General features: G+C 54.5%; 1 protein-coding gene across 1 annotated transcript; it reads right to left on the bottom strand.

Moving 5' to 3' along the window:
• Positions 1-65: 65 nt before the first annotated feature.
• Atp13a1 (ATPase 13A1) lies at positions 66-18,149 on the bottom strand. Its single transcript, XM_051169542.1, has 26 exons — positions 17,757-18,149; positions 15,709-15,798; positions 15,403-15,593; positions 12,205-12,277; positions 11,890-12,045; positions 11,743-11,812; positions 11,560-11,666; positions 11,013-11,142; positions 10,861-10,916; positions 10,287-10,413; positions 10,080-10,217; positions 9,854-9,974; positions 9,355-9,512; positions 8,929-9,104; positions 8,744-8,854; positions 7,839-7,964; positions 6,324-6,432; positions 4,861-5,060; positions 4,685-4,781; positions 2,711-2,871; positions 2,526-2,640; positions 2,201-2,397; positions 1,097-1,239; positions 854-965; positions 627-770; positions 66-545 (listed from the first exon to the last, which is right to left on the bottom strand). The coding sequence occupies exons 1-26, from the start codon at positions 18,141-18,143 to the stop codon at positions 435-437; spliced, it is 3,606 nt and encodes a 1,201-aa protein (XP_051025499.1). The 5' UTR covers positions 18,144-18,149; the 3' UTR covers positions 66-434.
• Positions 18,150-18,728: the final 579 nt, after the last annotated feature.

The following is an 18,728-nucleotide window of genomic DNA, read 5'->3' as shown; positions in this document are numbered from 1 at the left end:
GGCCTGTCATGTTAAGCCCAAGAAATACAAGAATGTGCACAACCTAAAAACCTCTAGGTCCCAGCTCCAGGGTTGGCCTATGAGGTGCTGAATGGCCACAGAGGGCGTCCTTCTCCTTGGGCCTGTGGTGATGCCAGGCCCTATTTTGGTGACCACTTGGCCCCTCCAATTCCCAGGAGCCCTGTGTGGCACAGACAAGTGAAGGGAGGCTTCGTAAAATTGCAGACGTCGATTTATTTACCAAAGGTGCTAGCCAGGACTGCTTCTTCCGCTAGCCCGGCCAGCGGATGCCCACAAGGGTCCCAGCTCAGTCTTCCAAGAGCAAGGCAGGGAGGCCTCACTGTGGAGAGGGGAGCGGTGTTCCCTCTTGGGGCAATGGTGGTGCTCCTGCCCAGCGGCAGCCAAAGTAGATGGTGGATGCCAGCACCATCATCTCAGGAAGGCACTTTCAGCTTCGGGGTCCCCAAAAAGAACTGTAGGACACGGTCAGCCAGGAGTGCCAGGCAGAAGTCCAGGGCCAGGACCTGGCCGATGACCAGCTTGAACTGTCAAGGAGGAGGTAGGTGAGCTGGGCCAGTGGCTGTGCCAGGCTGGCTGAGCCGGGGACTACTACTCAGAGCACTCACCTCCACAGGGATGTCCACGAGGCCGAACTGGCTGTTGAAGTCAGGTGAGGAACCAAGAAGCAAGCCAACAATGGCCAGCAGTGACACCGCCAGGCTCCACACTAGGGGCTTGTTCTCAGGCAGGCTCTCCATGAAGGGTGGGCCCTGTGAGGAAAACACACAGCTGCTTGGGGAGGGCTGAGCAGGCGGTGGGCCAGGGCGCTATGGGCCGGCACGCGGGGTCTCACCTTGTAGTTGATGGCAAAGGTGGCCATCTGCATAGCCATCGCCATGATGTACACAGTGCTGTTGACCAGGCTCGGCTCAAACTCCTTGTACAGATCTACAAACTGCTCCTCCCTGCAGGGCACGTGGGTGTCAGCACCCCTCTGCTGCTCAGGTGCCCTCTGTGGCTTCCTGCTGCCCCGACACAGCCAGGGCCTGGGCAGCTGCCTATGCCCTCCTCTCTTCCTGAAACCCCACTCACTTACTTCTCAGGGCTTCGCGCCTGGGCCTCGCGGTAAAGGTAGACGAGGCTCAGGAAGTGGACGGAGAACTGCAGCATCACCGTGAGGATGGTGTACAGGTTGAAGATGTTGGGCAGGGGCCGCTCCCGGGAAAGAGTCTTGAGAGGCTGTGGGGCAGGCAGGACTGACAGTCAGAGCTAGCTTACTCAGCCCACAGGCAGTGAGAGGACGCTCTTGCATCCGCAGGCATCTTGTCTGATGTTGACCCCAGGGTTGTCTGTGCCCTAAGTAGTCTGTACTCCATGGTAGCAATGGAGGGCTGTCAGGAAACAGATTTACTTTCTCCACCCAGAAGACTGAAAGAGCCTAGGGCCCGGGGGAATGCCTGGTCCAGTCTGCTAGCCTATTAGGGTGGCGTCTGAAATGTCCCCAGAAGACCCAGGGAACATCTTATGGTAGGGCTTCGGAAAGTGACTGGATACCTAAGGCTCTGACCTCATCCCTGGACTGAAAAAAGTTTAGACAGTAGGGCGAGCATAAAGGGCGTACGGCCATGGGGACAATCCCATATGGGATTGTCTTCTTTTAGCTGCTGTGAGGTGAGTAGCTCTGAATATGGCCTGAAACTTCTGGAAGCCTAGGCCAGCCAGATCTTTTGTTTCAAGTGTTTTGTGCAGCCTTGCCTTTCCTCACTTCAATGGGAAGTTAACACATACACCCTAGGGCCACTGGGACCTCCATTTCACCACATCAACGACCAGCGCAGACTCCTGGTTGTGGCAGCACCCTTTCCTCAGGAGGCCTCCCTGGCTGCCCCTGAGGCTAGCCCCTGAAGCCTGTGACACATTTTCCCCCCCTCACAGCACTGTGTGTCCTCTGCTTGCTCTCATTCATCATTTCCTTTGCTCTGGGGCTGTGACCTGCCTGAACCCCAAGCTCACAGTATATCCTAAGCTATGCGCTGTCACTGGCAGCCAGCCAGGTCTGACCCTGCCTGCCTGCCTTAGGCAGTCTCAGGGACACTCCTGCCTCTGGGCTCTAAACTGTCTGTAACTTGGGGATGACAACTCCAGTCCACATGAACTCTTGAAATGCCCTGTGGCCAGCCCTAGGTGGTCCAGGGCACACCTTGGAGCGGGAGATGAAAAGGAAGCAGCCGGCCAGCAGCAGCCCCTGCAAGGTGGCCTGGAAGTCGCTGAACTTGACACCTTCCAGGTAGAGGACACTTTGGCTATATGCCAGGATGAGGGCATTGAGGGCCAGGATCTTGAACATCTGCAGCGTCGTCACCAGTGTGCAGCGGCCCTGCTTGATCACGTGGCAGACTGTGGGGAAGCAGGGCATGAGTAGGCAGGGGGCTAGGTAGGTACAGGTGTGTTTCTGGGCATGACTGGGCAGGGTGCTGGGTGAGCATGGCTCCAGGCATGCGCAGGGCTAGGTGCTTGGGACTCACTGCACTGGATGGAGGAGAGCTTGGAGGTGAAGGGTGCTGCAATGCTGGCATCCCCCAGCTTCACAATGGGGGTGCTCTCGTCCTCCAGGTCCCGCAGCACCTGGCTCAGGCGGTCCTGTGGAGTGGGCAGCAGGGGTCAGGCTTGGCTAGCAAGGGTTGTGGGCATTTCTAATCCAAACACTCACCCTGTGAGAGGTTGGTGGCTCCTCAGAGGACAGGAGTGTGGACCTCTGTTTGGTCGATCTGGAGGAGACTCTGGGGCCACTGTTGCTCAGGACCGGACTGTCCCTTGGCCGTCGTCGCCGTTCCACAATCCTCTCAGGGGCATTGGCCAGGAGAGCTACACCTGAGAATGCATTGGGAAGGAGTGATGGAAAAGTGCCCCAAGTGCAGGCACCAGACCTAGCTAGTGCCCACCTCCCCATTTCACCAGGCCCTGGGGGCTGGCCGGCTTGCTTTGTTGGTGAATGGCTTGGCAAATAGAAACATTTACCGCCCATGCCGGGCATTCATGTAAACATGAAGAGAACCCACCCACAAAGCTGCCTTTACAGCTGTGTGGCAGCAGGCACACCTCCACCATCATGCATACACATCAAACACTACTAATAAATGTATGTTAAAACAATGGATGAGGGGTTGGAGAGATGGCTCAGAGGTTAAGGTCACCGACTGCTCTTCCAGAGGTCCTGAGTTCAATTTCCAGCAACCACATGGTGGCTCACAGCCATCTATAACGTGATCTGATGCCCTCTTCTGGCCTGCAGGTATACATGCAGGCAGAACACTGTATACACACTAATAAATAAATCTTTAAAAAAAAAAAAAAAAAAAGGATGAAAAAGGAAAAAGCAAGCCTGTCTCTAAAAACCAAAAAAAAAAAAAAAAGGAAGCCAGACTGGGGAAACAGCTCAGTGGAGAATGTCTGCCTACCCATGCTCAAGTCCCCAAATTCAATCCCAGAACCATTTTTTACCCCTTCAAGACAAGGTTTCTCTGTGTAGCCCTGGTTGTCCTGGAACTCCCTCTATAGACCAGGCTGGCCTTGAATTCACAGACTCACTTGTATCTGCCTCCCAGCGCTGGGATTACAGGCGTGCGTCACTACTGCTTGGCCAGAACCAACGTTTTAAAAAAAGCAACGCTTTCAGTTTGTAGAGAGAGAACTAGCATTGGTAGCATGAAAATGTGACCAGTTAAAAAGAAAAAAGAAAGCAGAAGCCACAGCAGTTCAGAAGTGTCAGGCCATGCTGGTGCAGAGCAGGCATAGTTGTTATTGCACCTCTCTGGGGCTTGAGTTCTATGCCAGGCATCACAGTGAGATCCAGGCTCAAACAAACACAAACATCCCATCAGACCCTTAGCCAGGTGCAGTGGCACACGCCTGTAACCCCAGCACGCAGGGGCTGAGTCAGGCTGAGCTCTGTGAGTTGGAGAAAAGCCTGGCCTACAAAGTAAGTCCAGGACAGCCAGGGCCACACGGATAGACAATGTATTGAAGAAGAAGAAGGAAAAAAGAAAAATCACATCAGACCCTAAAACAAAGAATGGAAAACTGCTGGCCACCAAAGAAACTAATTACTCAAGAGAAAAGTCAATAAAGGCGAGAACTCCAGACAATGCAGCTAAGATGGAAAAAACAGAAAGACCAAAGCTCAGCCTCTCGGGTCCAGGACTGTCAGCCCTTGTCCTGCCAGGGCCCTGTGGCAGCCATACCTGATGGTGAGATCTACACAGCAACATTCCTAACTACTTCTTTCTCCCTACTCTTTGCCCCTGCTCCCACCTGTCTCTGACCTTGTAGCCCCTTCAACATTTCTTCTTTGAACAACAGGGTTGCATGGAGCCAGGCTGCCCTTGAACTTGCTGCACAGGCAAGAATGAGCCTGAGCCCTTGATTCTCTTGAGCTCTGCCTAAATGAGTGCCAGTGCCCAGGGAGGACAGCAATTAAAATTATGTTCAGGATAAAATCCAGGACTTTGTACATAAAAAGAAGTCATCTACTGCTAAGCCACACCCCTGACCTCTCATTGGAGGATTCTGAAAAGAGCCACACCCCCAGCTCCTATCAAATGCTCCTGTCTCTGAGCAACAGGGCAAGTGGGATGTCCCCACACCAGAAGCGAAGGAGCCGAAGCTCCCAGCTATTGGAGCTCACCCACGTCTGCATGTTTCAGGGCTCCCACATCATTGGTGCCATCTCCACACATGAGGGTCACATAACCCAGCTCCTTCAGGCTAGTGATGACAAATTCCTGCATGGTAGACATGAGATAAATGGGGCTGCAGCTGTCCCCAAGCCCCCCGGTGCCAACCCCAGGGTCCTGCACATACCTTCTGCTTGGGGGCCACACGGGCAAACACCTGCACATGAGGGATGAGGCGGAGCAGCTGCTGGGGGTCCACAGCCTGCAGGTGAGCCAGGCCGTCACCTGTGAGGCACAGTGCGTGCTCCAGGGCCAGTGCCTTAGGGGAGCCCACGGTCAGAGGCAGCACGACGCTGCCATCAATGGAGCGCCACTCACATGGCTGGCCTGTGGGTCACATTTGTGGTTAGGGTTGGTACACCTGATCCACCACAGCCTCACCCAGAACTTGGCCCTGCTCTGGGCATTTCACAGGGAACAGGCACAAGACCCTCAGGGACAAGTGAGGAGCCCGAGCTTTGCTCAGCAGCTGTATGATGGGCCTGGGTGTCAGCTCTCAGAAGTCAAGCCACCTTCTGTCTGTACAAGTTACCTGACACTGGCCCCTTAGTTAACAGCTCTCTGCACTGCCAGCCTGAGCCTGGGTCCTCTTACAACCAGGATCCCTCCCATGCTAAGCCCATGGGACCCACTTTTATTTCCGCAGCTCAGATCCAGGGCCAGGCTGAGGGAGGTCACTCATCAGGACTCTGCACTGACTTCCCATCTGAGGCTGTCTCAGATGGGAGGTTTAGTCAACCTGTTTGGTTTTCCCATAAAGCAACAGTTATGATCATCACTTTTGGGTCACCTGTCTACAACTCTTAGGTCCAAGAACATGGCATACAAGGATAGAATGGAGACCTGGGGTCAACAGAGCAGTGTGGTTCTCTTGAGAGGCAGTGGGGGGGGGGGTCTGGAAGTCTGCCGAGGTGGTGCACTAACGCCTCCATTCCTCCACCCTGCATCGGGGTACCCACTGCTCCTGCACTGAGTGCCATCAACTGACCTGAGTAAGAAGTGGATTTACTTTCTTTTGCAGGAAGGGTTAGTTCTAAGGCTGGTCTCAGAAGATATGCATGCAAAAGCTGGCCGGAAGCCACTGTATAGCATTCTAACAGCAAATTAACAGCAACCTTCTCGCCTCAGTGTCAAGTACTGGGTAGACCAGAATGCACCCTGACCATTGCTGGGTGGACTTACTTTTGAGTCCCAGCCTCCTTGCTTATAAGCAAGATGCCAACAGGCAGTACAGTAATTTACCTCCTCTTCTACAAAATGCATGGAGCTGCCCACAGTGCAGACAGACATGACATGCCTTTTCACCCGGGGATCTGCCACCCGTGGTGTTGGGCAGCTGGCAATCCCCTGGGCAATGGCACAGGACTGGCCTGCCCAGCCCAAGCTAGGCAAGGACAAGGCATGAGTCCCTCTTTCTGGTAGTGTGCACGAGGCCTGTTGTAAACAAACACGGCAGACTCAGGGATCACACCCGCACACCACACTGCCCATGTTCCGAGGCCTCCATAGTGGGCTGACGTCAACTGTGATCAGCAGTGAAGAGTGGTAACACATTGGTCCTGGACTAAGGCCCCAGCTACCTGGCCTCACCTTTCTCCGAGGGAGGGTGCAAGATGAGGGTATGGGCCTTGTCAATGAAGTGCAGCTCCTGAGCCACATGGCAAGCAGTAAGTGGGTTGTCCCCTGTGATCATGACCACCTAAGAGACAGGGAATAGGCCTTAGCCAGAAAGATTTCTGGGCAGAACTTTTTTCTTTTTTTAAAGATTTATTTATTTATTGTATATGAGTGCTTTATCTGTAGAAGAGGGCATTAGAGCTCATTATAGATGGTTGTGAGCCACCATGTGGTTGCTGGGAATTGAACTCAGGACCTTTGGAAGAGCAGGCGGGGCTCTTAACCACTGAGCCATCTCTCCAGTCTGGGCAGAACTCTTATCTTGGTCTCACAGCTCCTCCTAAGAAAGGACGGGTGGGGGGTGCTGTAGAGATGGCTCAGTGGTTAGGAGCACTGACTGCTTTTCCAAATGACTTGAGTTCAATTCCCAGCACCCACACAGCAGCTCACAGCTGTCTGTAACTCCAATTCTAGGGGGTCCAACACCCTCACACAGACATACATGCAGGAAAAACACCAATGCACCCAAATAAAAATTAAAAAAAGAAAGAAAAGAAAGGATGAGGGAAAAGGACCCAACCTCTATGGGAGAGCACCATCTGTCAACCCAGGGCTGCTATACAAACGGCAAGGCTGTGCTAGCCCTGAGGCTGAGCTGACAGCCAGGGTTGCTATACAAATGGCAGGGCTGTTAGCTGTGAGGCCGAGCTGGCAGCCAGGGCTGCTCACACACTAAGCACATGCATGCTGAGTCACACTTCAGTCCCAATTCACTGCTTCCTGAAATAATTCCTTTTACTGGTTTACATGGTAGGTGTGTGCTCCTCTGGAAGAGATGGCAGGTCCCTCACTGTATAAGTTATAGCTATTTTATGGTGCTGAGACCCAAAATCTGGTCCTCAGAATTGAGCAGCAACTATCCTTTTTTTTTTTTTTTTTTAAATTTATTTATTTAATTTTAATTTATGTGCATTGGTGTCAGATCTTGGAGTTACAGACAGTTGTGAGCTGCCATGTGGGTACTGGGAATTGATCCCAGGTCCTTTGGAAGAGCAGGCAGTGCTCTCAACCCCAGCCCCGCAGCAACTATTCTTAACTGCTGCACCAACCTGATCGCCCTTTCTGCTTTTGAGCCTGGGTCTCTCTATGAAGACCTGGTGCTCATCCAGGCAGAGCTGCCATCCCAGAGCTCAAGAGAACCAAGGCCTCAGGCTCATTCTTGCCTGTGCAGCAAGTTCAAGGGCAGCCTGGTTCCATGGAACCCTGTCGTTCAAAAGGAAAAATTACCTCCAGCTTCTGCCTCATCGTCACAGAAGGTCTGAGGAGCTAACGTGTGCTGCAGGAAGGGCCTTGCTACAGTTCTGAGCACCTGCTACACTTATTTTGAGCTTAGAACCTGAGGTCTCCTCACTGCTGAGACCCAGAGGCTGGCACAGTCCCCTGTGGCCACCTCCCTGCCCTGCAGCAACGCTCCTGCTCTGCTCTTACCCGGTGGGATGCATTCTGGATCTCCCGGATCACAGCCTTTGAGTCAGCCTTGAGTGGACAGGAGACCACGATGAAGCCCACAAACTTGAGGCTGCACTCCAGCGCCTCCCTCTTGACCTCTCGGGCCTGTGGACAGACAGGGAGGGTACCTTCACTCTCTGTGCTTCCCACAGCCTCTTCACATGTCCCAGAGCGGAAGCCAGTGAGGAGAGAAGCCCACAAGCCTCAGCAACTAGAGCCACTATGTACGTGTGTGATGTGCCAGGAGAGGAGAGATGTCAGAGTCAGGAGGGAAGAGGCAAGGCAGGTGCAAAGTGGGGTCCAGCTACTCAAGATGGGGCCTAGACTCAGCTGTACCTGTACCTTAGGATTGTGAGTATGGACACGGCAGAGCCCTCTGTGGCTCAGTTCAAAAGTGGGTGTGCAAGGCCACCACCATCAGGGTACTCACAAGTAGAAGGCAGGTGAGAGGGACTGCAGAAGGCGCAGTGGGGCAAGAGTGAAGGTGGAAGCTAAGGTGCGCAGGTCCAGGGGACAGGCGGGGCAGACAGGGCTTTCCAGGCCCAGAAGCAAGGCAAGCACATGCAGGAGGACAGAGGCTGAGCTCTGGGCAGAGTGTGTCTTCAGAGTCAAGGCTGTCGGGTGACAGTAAGTTCTAGATGGATGCTTGGCTACGGGTTGAGCAGACTGGACCTGGACCAAGAAGCAGGTCAAAGGACAGCTGCGCTGTTGGAGATGGGCAAGAAGGGTGGGGCAGACGGAGGAAAGGAGTGGAGGGGCATGGACCCCCGAGAGCCTCTGATGACCACGTGGCAGGGATAAGAATGGTGGGATGTGGTGGGATGAGGAGGTGCCCAGGACACTCCAGAGCAGAGGGAAGGAGCTAAGGCCATGACACTCCTCACCTGCTGATGCGTGAGATGCCCTAGCTCCTTGTACCCCAGAGCCAGGACACGGGCTCCTTCCCGAGAGATCTCAGTGTGGATGTGGTGGTAGTCAGGTGGGCACTGGGAAAACTGCAGGGAACAGAGGGGGGCGTAACTGCCTGATCCACGCCTGCCCCTCAACCCCAGGGTTGGGGCTGGCTCACCATGGAGTGCAAGGTTTCGGGGGCCCCCTTCACAGCCGCGATGTAGCAGAGGTCAGTGGAGCCGAGCTTCTCGTAGGAGGCGAGCACGGACATTCGCTTTAGGGCACTGGCAAAATGAAAGCGCTGGTGAATTTTCAGCCCCTGAGTTTTAATACTTCGGGGGAATACTTTCTCATCTGGAAACAAATAAGTACGAGTCCTGAGGGGCTTCGCTCCAGAGAGGTAGCCAAGCCCCCCACACTCTGCCCCAGCTTCCCCACCCCAGCATCCCCAGGACCCTGCTGGTCACAACAGGCACACTGGATCAGCCAGGGTAGGCTGAACACTGACCCAAGAAGAGACCGATATGAGGCTAACCTGGGCACTAGCCTGGAGGAATGTCACCATCATGGGCCTGCCCAGCAAGGAGAGATGCTAGTCCCTCACCTTTGGTCAGTGTCCAGTCCACAGCTGTCAGCATGGCCTTTTCCAGGGGATCACCCACGAGGGTGCCATCATCCAGCTGCATGAGTGAGTGGCAGGAGGCCAGGGCCCGGTGTGTTTCTATGGGAATGCTGGACACTGGGGTCACCTCTTTCCCATCTCTGCAAAGACAGGGACAGCTGGTTAGAGGTGGACAGAGGTGAGTGGTGAGCTGGAACTCTACTAGACACTACCTCCTGAGCTGCCAATACCCAGTGTGCTGGGCACTAGGGATACCTCGGTACGGGGAGTGGGCCTTGTGAGGCTACTAGCCTCAAGGATGACTCCCGAGGCCCCACAGATGAGGCACCAGGTCTGTGCTGGCTGTTCTGGGCCTGTGCCCATCTCCCTACCCTGATGCTACTCCCACTGAGCACTACGTAGGACCCTCTGTGATGGGACCTCAGGCCAGGCTAGGGGCTGCTGGAGGGGAGGGGTTGGAGCAGAGTTCCTTTATGCTCACCTCAACCCGGCCACACCTCGCACCACCAGGCTGTCACTGGTCAAGGTGCCCGTCTTGTCAAAGCAGCACACTTCAACCTTGCCGGCGAAGGGGATCCGGAAAGGCTCTGTGCAGTACATGTCTGGGGGTGGAGGGTGGAGGGTGGAGGGTGGGACCCAGGGTCAGGAGGGCCCTCCAGGCTCCTGCCCTGCTCTGTACAATGCCCCACCAACCACTCAGCACTCACAGAGCTTGGCCAGGGCGATGAGGGAGGTGTTAACAGCCAGGGACAGCTCAATGGGCAGTTCAGGGGGTACAACCGAGGTGAGGATGAGGGTGCACTCCAGGAAGAGCTTGTACCGGTTCCGGCTGGGGTCCTTAGTCCCTGTGGAAACAGGGGCTGGCAGGCCGGGGCAGGGATGGGCCACGGAACAGGAGCTGTTAGGGCGTTTACCTTCAACCCACACATATGCGGCAGCAGCAATAGCGAACACCAGGAGGAAGAGGATAAAGATGAAGGTCTCCAGGTTGTTTGCAGTGACCCTCTTCACCCCAAAAAGAATGGTACGGAGCAGCTTGCCCTGCAGGGATGGGGAACACAGCCTTCCTGGGAGGCCTGTGGGGAACAGTGGCCTCCCCTCCTTGAGAGCACTGCGGCTACCTTCTCTTTCTAGGGCACAGCAAAGCCTGCCTCAGACCAAGAAGCAGGCAGACAAGAGCCCAGACAGGCTTACACCAAGAGTTAAGGAAGCCGGCCATAGGTCCACAGGGCCAGAAGGGAGCGCAGGGAAGGAGGGCAGGGAAGGAGGGCAGGGAAGGAGGGCAGGGAAGTGCAAAGAAGCCAGAAGGCTGCAGCAGAGCACCCCAATTAGCACCCCTCTCCTGGAATAGTAACAGCCAAACTACCTTGGGCACACTCACTGCTAGCTCAGCCCAGGGAGAGAAGGCCTGCACTAGCCTTAGAGCCAGTGTTCTAGAAGGGTCCATCACACACTTCGGGCCTTCTTACACGTGATCAAGGTCCATACCTGGGATGTGTTGAATCCAGTTCTCAGGACGTAGGCCACACATCCACTGTCGACCGCTGAGGAAGAAGCAGAGGTGTGTCGTGAGCACCCTGTTCCACCTTCTTCACGCTACAGCAGGTGCAGGGCACCCAAGACACCCTTGAGGCACCTACGCTTCAGGCCTGAGGTGGCCTTCTGTGGAGGGATGTGCTGTACCACCTTGGTGCCCCCAAAGATGACATGCAGCCGGGCATCAGCCTGCAGGTCCAGGACACGGTCTGGGCTCAGGTCTTCAATGGGCTCCTGAGAAAGGACACCTCAGATTGGGATGACTGCCTCCCCTTAGCCTCCAGAAGCTGCGGCATCAGTAGGCTGCGTGCCTGGAGGGCTGGCCTCCATCGGTTTGCCTGACTTCCACGTGTATCCCCTACCTAGACCAGCAACACCCATCCACCTTGGCAGGTGTCGTCTCCTCCTCTAAGGACCTGTGGAGTCAATGCCCTGTGGTCTGCATGAGGAGCACCTCCTCTTTTCCAGAGAATCTAGGAGGACTCTCGACACCCATCCCAACTGAAGAGCCTGGTCTCTCTCCACCTGACCCCCCCACATCGATGGCACTGAGTCCAGACCACCTGCCTCCTCCACATGTGTCCCAGCCACTGGCTGCTCCTGCCCTATGCCCTCATGATTGTGGAGTGAACTATACACCCCGTCCATCACCTTCATTTGCGGCACGGATTCCCCAGTGAGCATGGCCTCGTCCACGATGCAGCGGCCCCGCAGCAGAAGTACATCGCACGGCACCAGGTTCTCCTGGGGGGAGCGGCCTGCAAGGTGCAGGCAGAAGGGTCAGCCATGAGCTACGGTACACTTCTGCTTGGGGGGAGGGGAATGCTGCCTCACCGATGGACACGATGTCCCCAGGCACAATCTCATCACTGGCCATGGGCCTCCACTTTCGGCTGCGGTAGACCTGTGAGTGTGAGCAGAGAGTCTGTCAGCATAGAACGCGCATGGCGCCCCACCCTCCACCTGCCCCAGCAGCCACACCTGTATCGTGTGGGGCTTGTTGCCCATCTTTCGGATCTCTGACATGTTCCTCATCTGCTGCTGCACCAGGGAAGCCTCAAAAGCCACCAGCATGGACAGAGTGAAGACACTGTAGTACCAGTACTCGTCCAGACACCAGAGGCCAACACAGAGCACCTGAGGGCCAGCGGCAGGTCAGCCAGTGGCCTGTGCCCAGAACCCCGCTGGCAAACTAACACCACTGAGGGCAGGGAGAGGTGGTTGGAAGTCTCAGCCAGGCTCACTTGTGCTAACGCAGCCCAAGGAGCGGGGCAAGGGCCAGAACTGTTGTGTTACCTGAAACACGAAGAAAGGGGCTGTGGCTCTCTCCTTGAAAAGCTCAGAGAAGTCGGGAACCACCATCTCGGCCCTGCAAAAGACCACACCCAAATTCCTGGATGAGGCTGAAGATGTGGAGGCCCTGGCCCCTCACCCCCAGCTGGAAACCTCTGTGCAGGCTTCTACCGACACAAGACATCCAAGGTGGGAGGCTACACTCAACTTTGCTCTTCCTCACCTGCTCACTTGCCAGGCGCAGACTGGCTGACCATGTGCTGCTGCTTTACCCACTGAGCCCCTGCTGAGCCCGCGACAGGCTCCTCCCAATACTACCCACCCCAGAGCACGGTCACAACAACTGCCTGGAAGCCGAGGATCCTGGTGACAGAGCCCAAGCCCCACTGGAACTGGATGTTCTTTTTCTGAAACAGGTTCTCAAATAGCCCAGGCTGTCCCCAAACCCCTTACGGGGCTAAGGAGCTCTGAACTCATCTCTCCTCCTCCACCTTCATGTGCTGGGAAGACAAGAGTGTGTCACCAACATCAGTGTATGTGGCGGTGGGGATGGAACTCCCCCCATCTGTAATTGTTAGGGGAACTCTAACCCCTCCTCCTCCTCCTCCTTCTTCTTCTTTGGCTTTTTGAGACAGGGTTTCAAGCCAGGCATGGTGTCGCACGCCTTTAATCCCAGCACTTGGGAGGCAGAGGCAGATGGATCGCTGTGAGTTCAAGGCCAGCCTGGGCTACAAAGGGAGTCCAGGACAGCCAAGGCTACACAGAGAAACCCTGTCTCGAAAGCCAAAGAAAAAAAAAACAAAGAGGGTTTCTCTGTGTAATACCTCTTGATGTCCTGGAACTCTAAGAGATCTGCCTGCCTCTGCCTCTCTGAGTGCTGGGATTACGAGTGTACACCCCTGTGCTTGGCCAGCCCCCACTTCTACAACTAAAATTTCCCCCTTTCCTTTCCTTTCCCTCCCCTGCTCTCTCTCTCTTTCTGAGGCACATTCCTACTATGTATCCTTGGCTGGCCTGGAACTCACAGAGATACAACTGTTTCTGCCTCCTGAGGATTGGGATTAAAGATGTACAACACAATGCAAGGCCCTCTTAAAATGTCTTTTGTTGATAAGCGGGAAGGGTGGCATGTGTGTGACACAGTGCATGTGTGTGACACAGTGCATGTGTGTGACACAGTGCATGTGTGGGGCTCAGAGGAGAACTTAGAGGAGCTGTTCTCTCCTTACACTGTGCCCTGGGGTCAAACGCAGGTTGTCACACTTGATGACAGGGGCCTGTACCCACTAAGCCATCTTGCTGGCCTTGAAATTTTGTATTTTTCTGAATAAGCCCTAGGGTTCAATCAACTAGCTTGTCCCTAGGGCATCTCCTGGCCTAGGGCATGTGGCCACCCAGACTGACTTGGGCCTCTTTGGCTCTACTTTGAAAATCCAAGTGCAGCTAGGTGTGGTGGCGCACGCCTTTAATCCTAGCACTCAGGAGGCAGAGGCAGGCGGATCGCTGTGAGTTTGAGGCCAGCCTGATGGACAAAGTGAGTCCAGGACAGCCAAAGCTACACAGAGAAACCCTGTCCTGGAAAAAACAAAAACAAAAAAACAAAATCAAAATCCAAGGGCACTCACACATAGTGGAACTTGAGAATTGAGAAGAGGAAACCACACAATATCCCACAGTTTTAAAAACAAAAACACCCACAATGACAGCGTAAGAATGTATCCCAGGGGCTGGAGAGATGGCTCAGTGGTTAAGAGCGCCGCCTACTCTTCCAGAGGTCCTGAGTTCAATTCCCAGCAACCACATGGTGGCTCACAACCATCTATAATGTGATCTGATACCCTCTTCTGCAGATAAAGCACTCATATGCAATAAATAATAAAATAAATAAATCTTTAAAAAAAAAAAAAAAAGAATGTATCCCAGGCCATTCATGTGGTTAACACAGGGTTGTAGACCAGCAAATGATGCTTCTAACTCAGTACTGCATGTGGTAAGTTACATTTCCTGAAAAGCAACTGAGTCATCAAAGAATCTTGGAGGCAGCTAGGGCTGTGGCTCAGTGGCCGGACTCCTGTCTAGCATGCTGCAGGCACCAGGCTCCACATACAGCACCCCAGGGGGAAAACGACCTCCTAAGATGGCCACAGGTTCCCTGACTAAGCACCGTGTTGGGGCAAACGGTGGGTCTGGGGCCCAGCTCTGGCCTGCCCTCTGCCAGCTGCGTGTCAGCACCTCAGGTTAGTGAGAGACTAAAGAAGGAGAGAAGGAGGCCTCACGGAGCGCCTGTCATCAGACCCAGGATGAAGCCGGCACCTATGTGCTTAGTGTCTCCTTCTGCAGTGTTCGGGTGGATCCATTCTAGCCCATTAGGCAAGCCTTCAACCACTGCGCAGGACTCCAACCCCACCGACTGTGCGTCATCACCATTTCCAGTGTGCTGAGACGCACATGAGCATAAAGTGGAATGGACATTTCAAGGTAGGCCAGGGGGTGGTGTCGTACACAGCACTCGGGAGGCAGAGACAGGCGAATGTCTGTGAGTTCAAGGCCAGCCTGGTCTACAAAGAGAGTTCCCGGACAGCCAGGGCTATACAGAGAGACCCTGCTGGGGGGAGTGGGGGCGGGGGTGTGTGTGTGAGGCATGAAGACCTAAGTCTAAGTGCCAGAATCCATGTGAGGAAGCCAGGTGCAGTGGTACGAACCAATAATGGCGGCATGGGGAGGCACAGCCAGGACTGCTGCTGCTGCTACTCAGTAAGTCTATTTAGTGAGCTCCAATTCAGAGACCCTGCCTTAGAAAACAAGGTGGGTGGTTCCTAGGATGACACCAAGGAAGCCAGCCTCCAGTTTCCATGTATATCTGCACAAACATGCAGCCCTACACCCCTCCCCCCAAATCAAGAGGGGAATTACAAGAGCCCCAAAACAGACAAAAGGAGAACGGGTCACTGAGGTGACGACAGGACAACGTCCCTAACCAAGGTCTCACACCACAAAGCAGAGGCTCCCAACTCCTGGCCCTTTCTCAGTCCTGTTGGCAGACAAGTTTGAGAGGAAACTGGAGCAGAGGTTTCTCAAATCAGGCCACAGCCACTTAGCATTTTGGGTTAAAAAGCAAAGCCTTCTGCCCTATTGCCAGGGCTCCATGACCAGGAGCAGAGCAGCGCTGCACGGGGCTCCATGGGAAGGACAGAGACTCACTTGTTGCTCCCAAATTTCTTCTCTGCAGCTCTAATCTCCGAGTCTTCCTGGAAGCCTCTGCTGCTCTGATAGTAGGAGAAGGCATGTCCCACTGGGAAGGCCACTGGGATGAACTGCTTTTTCTCCAGCGCATCATAGGAATATTTGATCTTCTGGAATTCAAATGACAGCACCTCCAGCCCATCTTCACCCTGGAGTGCAAGGCATGTTTGTGGCAGATGGCCCCTGCCCTGGGGAACACTGGTCTCAGGAATATCACCCAAGTGCCTGTCCCAGCTACCCTGCAGGGTATGTATCCCTACCTACCTTGTCACGGTGCAGGGCCACCAGCTCAGTGGAGCCATTGTTGGGGGTGGGCACCACCTTCACAAAGGTTGCTCTGCTGGGGTCATACTCCTGTCAAACACCAAAGGTTGTTACCAAGCCCTCCTTAAGCCAACAATGCACGCCCCTCACAGGGCAGAGGACTATCTCCAGGCTCCAGTGCTGGCTTGGCCACACTCTACTTGGTCACTGGTTTTGTAATATAAAGCTGATATCCAGGGCACACTCACCACCCAGGATTCTGACACTGAACTCAAATCCATAAGGAGCACCTAGCATGCTCTCTAGTCACATGACCCGCATCTTGCCATAGCCCACTTGCCACCACACTGGCTGTCGCCGGCTTGCTCACTGCTCCCTAGTCCACTGGACACTCAGGCTTGCCTGTATCTAGGTGAAGAATTTTGGCATCTGAGCCTGTCCCACCTACAGCCTGAGGGCGGGCACACACAGCCAAAGACAGCTATGAACATGACACAAAACCGTAAGCATGCTTAAAACACCCACCATGAGATTTTTCTCCTCTGGGTTCCCCAGAGGGAATGACGTTGAGGATGCCATTGTGTTATGACGTCACGAGGTTGGTCATGACTCCTTCCTCCGCACTTCCTTTGCACAGAGCACACACACTGAGACCTTAGCACCCCTGATCTCTTCAGGCTGATGCTTAAACATCACCTGTTCTGGAGACCAGATGACCCCATCTAAAGTCCCCTGGGAACCCTCTTAGTGCTGTCTTCTGCAGCAACAAATGAGTCCACCTTCTTCCCCAGTGGTTTTTTTTTTTTAATCCATGCTACTTTCTTGACACAAGAAACTCTCCCCCATGAGCTGTCTTTGCTAGGCCTTGCAATAATTGGAGGTGGAGGTGGGACACACAGTGGGGACCCTGAAGGAATGCATGAGAAAGCATAGAGAAAAGAGAAACAAAGACACAACATTGAGCTTAAACTACACAGTGGAAGACAAACCTAAGGTGCCATGTAGGGTGCTGGCCTGCGGGTTATTTTAGCTGCCCTCAGTGACCCTGGAAAGAGGTGTTTCAGCTTTCACTTTACAGCAGGGAGAAACTGAAACCCACACCGAAGGCTGCTTAGCCCCTCCCACTCACTTCTCCATCCTAGGACAGGAAGCTCTCAGCTACAGAAGTTTAGCTACAGCCCAAAAGGCAGAGAGAATGCTAGGATTTGTGTGTCCTGCACTGCCTCACCCCACTCCCCAAGCCAAGCACAGAAATCTGGTCCACTCTGAAGGATAAATATTAATGAAGGAGACAACACGGAGCACTCTCTGTACTGAGGCCTCAATGTGCACCCAGAGCTAGAGTCACTGTACCATCTCCCTGCATACCCTGACAAGCCCTTACCTTAACCACCCTTATCTTACAGACAAATAGCATGAAACTCTAAGCTATTATGTCGCTTACAACTAGCTCCTGCCCATTTTCAGCAACACCAAATTAAACTGCACTCTCCTTGGGGTCTAGCAAGGGACAGAGGTTGAACATTGGGCCGTAGAACTTGGCTTTATAGATTAGGGGTATTACCCCACAGGTCTAGCCTAACACTTAAAAAAAAAAAAGTAGGAACCAGATTTGGTGGCACAGGCTTTTAACCCCAACACTCTGGAGACAGAGGTGTGCGGATCTCTGTGAGTCCTAGCCAAGGCAAGGGAAAGAAAAGAGAAACAAGGTGGGAGACAAAGGACAAGGAACGCGGGGCTGGTTCCAAGAATAACGCCATATGGGAGTTAAGAAAACAATTGACACAAGCAATAACATATGGGTCCTGCTATGTCTGTCCCAGGGGTTCCTTGTGTATTAAAACGACCACACCACAGTCGCATGGCGAGTCACAGTGGGGTCAGAATTAGCCCTGAGCCATAGAGGAGAGGGCAGAGGGCGCCCATGGAGACTCGGGTCTTGCAGCTGAGGTCTGCAGACCTGACTTTGGACACGCAAGCCCGCTGCAGCCCCCGGATAAGGCCCTTTAGTACCTGGGTCCTTCTCGGGGTCGTGCGCGCGCACTTACCGGGGTGCAGGTGAGCGCGCAGTGCGCGTGCACAGACCAATGCCCCGACAGGACAGTGAGTGCGTGCGCGAGGCAGATGGTGGCGAGCGCCAGCAGCGCGGCCTCAGGGATCTGGGTCCAGTTGCTGCCCCAGCCCCAGCAACCGCTGGCGGCGGCGCCCAGCCAGGCTGGGTATAGCAACCCGGCAAACGGCAGCACGGTGAGGCGCCGCAGAAGCGCCAGCCTCCGGTATGGCCACACTGCGGCCACCAGCTCGTCGCCGCTCGCTATGAGCGCTGGCCCAGCAGCCAGGACCGGCCGCGGCTGCGGCCCGGGCTGAGGAGGTCCGCTGCTCCGGGCCCCGCCAGGCCGGGCCCCGCAAGGAACCGCGTTGCCCACCACCGCCATCTTTCCCAGCGCTGCACTGTCTTCCGGCAGAGGCACCGCCTCACTTCCGGTATGTTTACTTACTTCCGGTGAGGCCTGAGCGCCACCGCGAATGGCCTCGGGAATAAGAAGCGCTTAGGTAAAGCGCTGGTTAGATCGGGAAGTGTCCGCTCAGGGCGCCGCCATGACTGGCTGTGGCTGGAAGGAGTAAGGGCGCTACCATGACAGAGAAGAAATTCAAGGTCCTAATCGGCTTGCTAAAGGCTGCCACGCCGGACTAGGACCGGAAAAGACTAGGCAGGCAGGGCGGGCTTGACATCACCGAGAGAATCTGAAACGGAAGAGCCAGTCGTTGTCACCAGCTACTCCGGCATCTGTCACTCACGAGGACTGCAGCCTCCACACGCACAGGAGAAAAGCCTATCCAAAGGGCTTTAGGAGGCCGTGCCTTTTGAGGGCAGGGACTGGTAGGAGGCGGAGCATTGGAAAGGTAGCGGTTTGCAAGCCATACTGTGATAAGTACCCAAAATAGTCACATTAACATAAATGGAAAAAATTGATATTTGTATGAAACGCATTTTATTCGGCGTTACCCAACTATTCTGT

This window comes from Acomys russatus, chromosome 27 (genome assembly GCF_903995435.1).
Source record: "Acomys russatus chromosome 27, mAcoRus1.1, whole genome shotgun sequence".
NCBI classification, from domain to species: Eukaryota; Metazoa; Chordata; class Mammalia; order Rodentia; family Muridae; genus Acomys; species Acomys russatus.
Note: the sequence above shows the minus strand (reverse complement) of the source record. Positions and strands in the feature narration are given on the sequence as shown.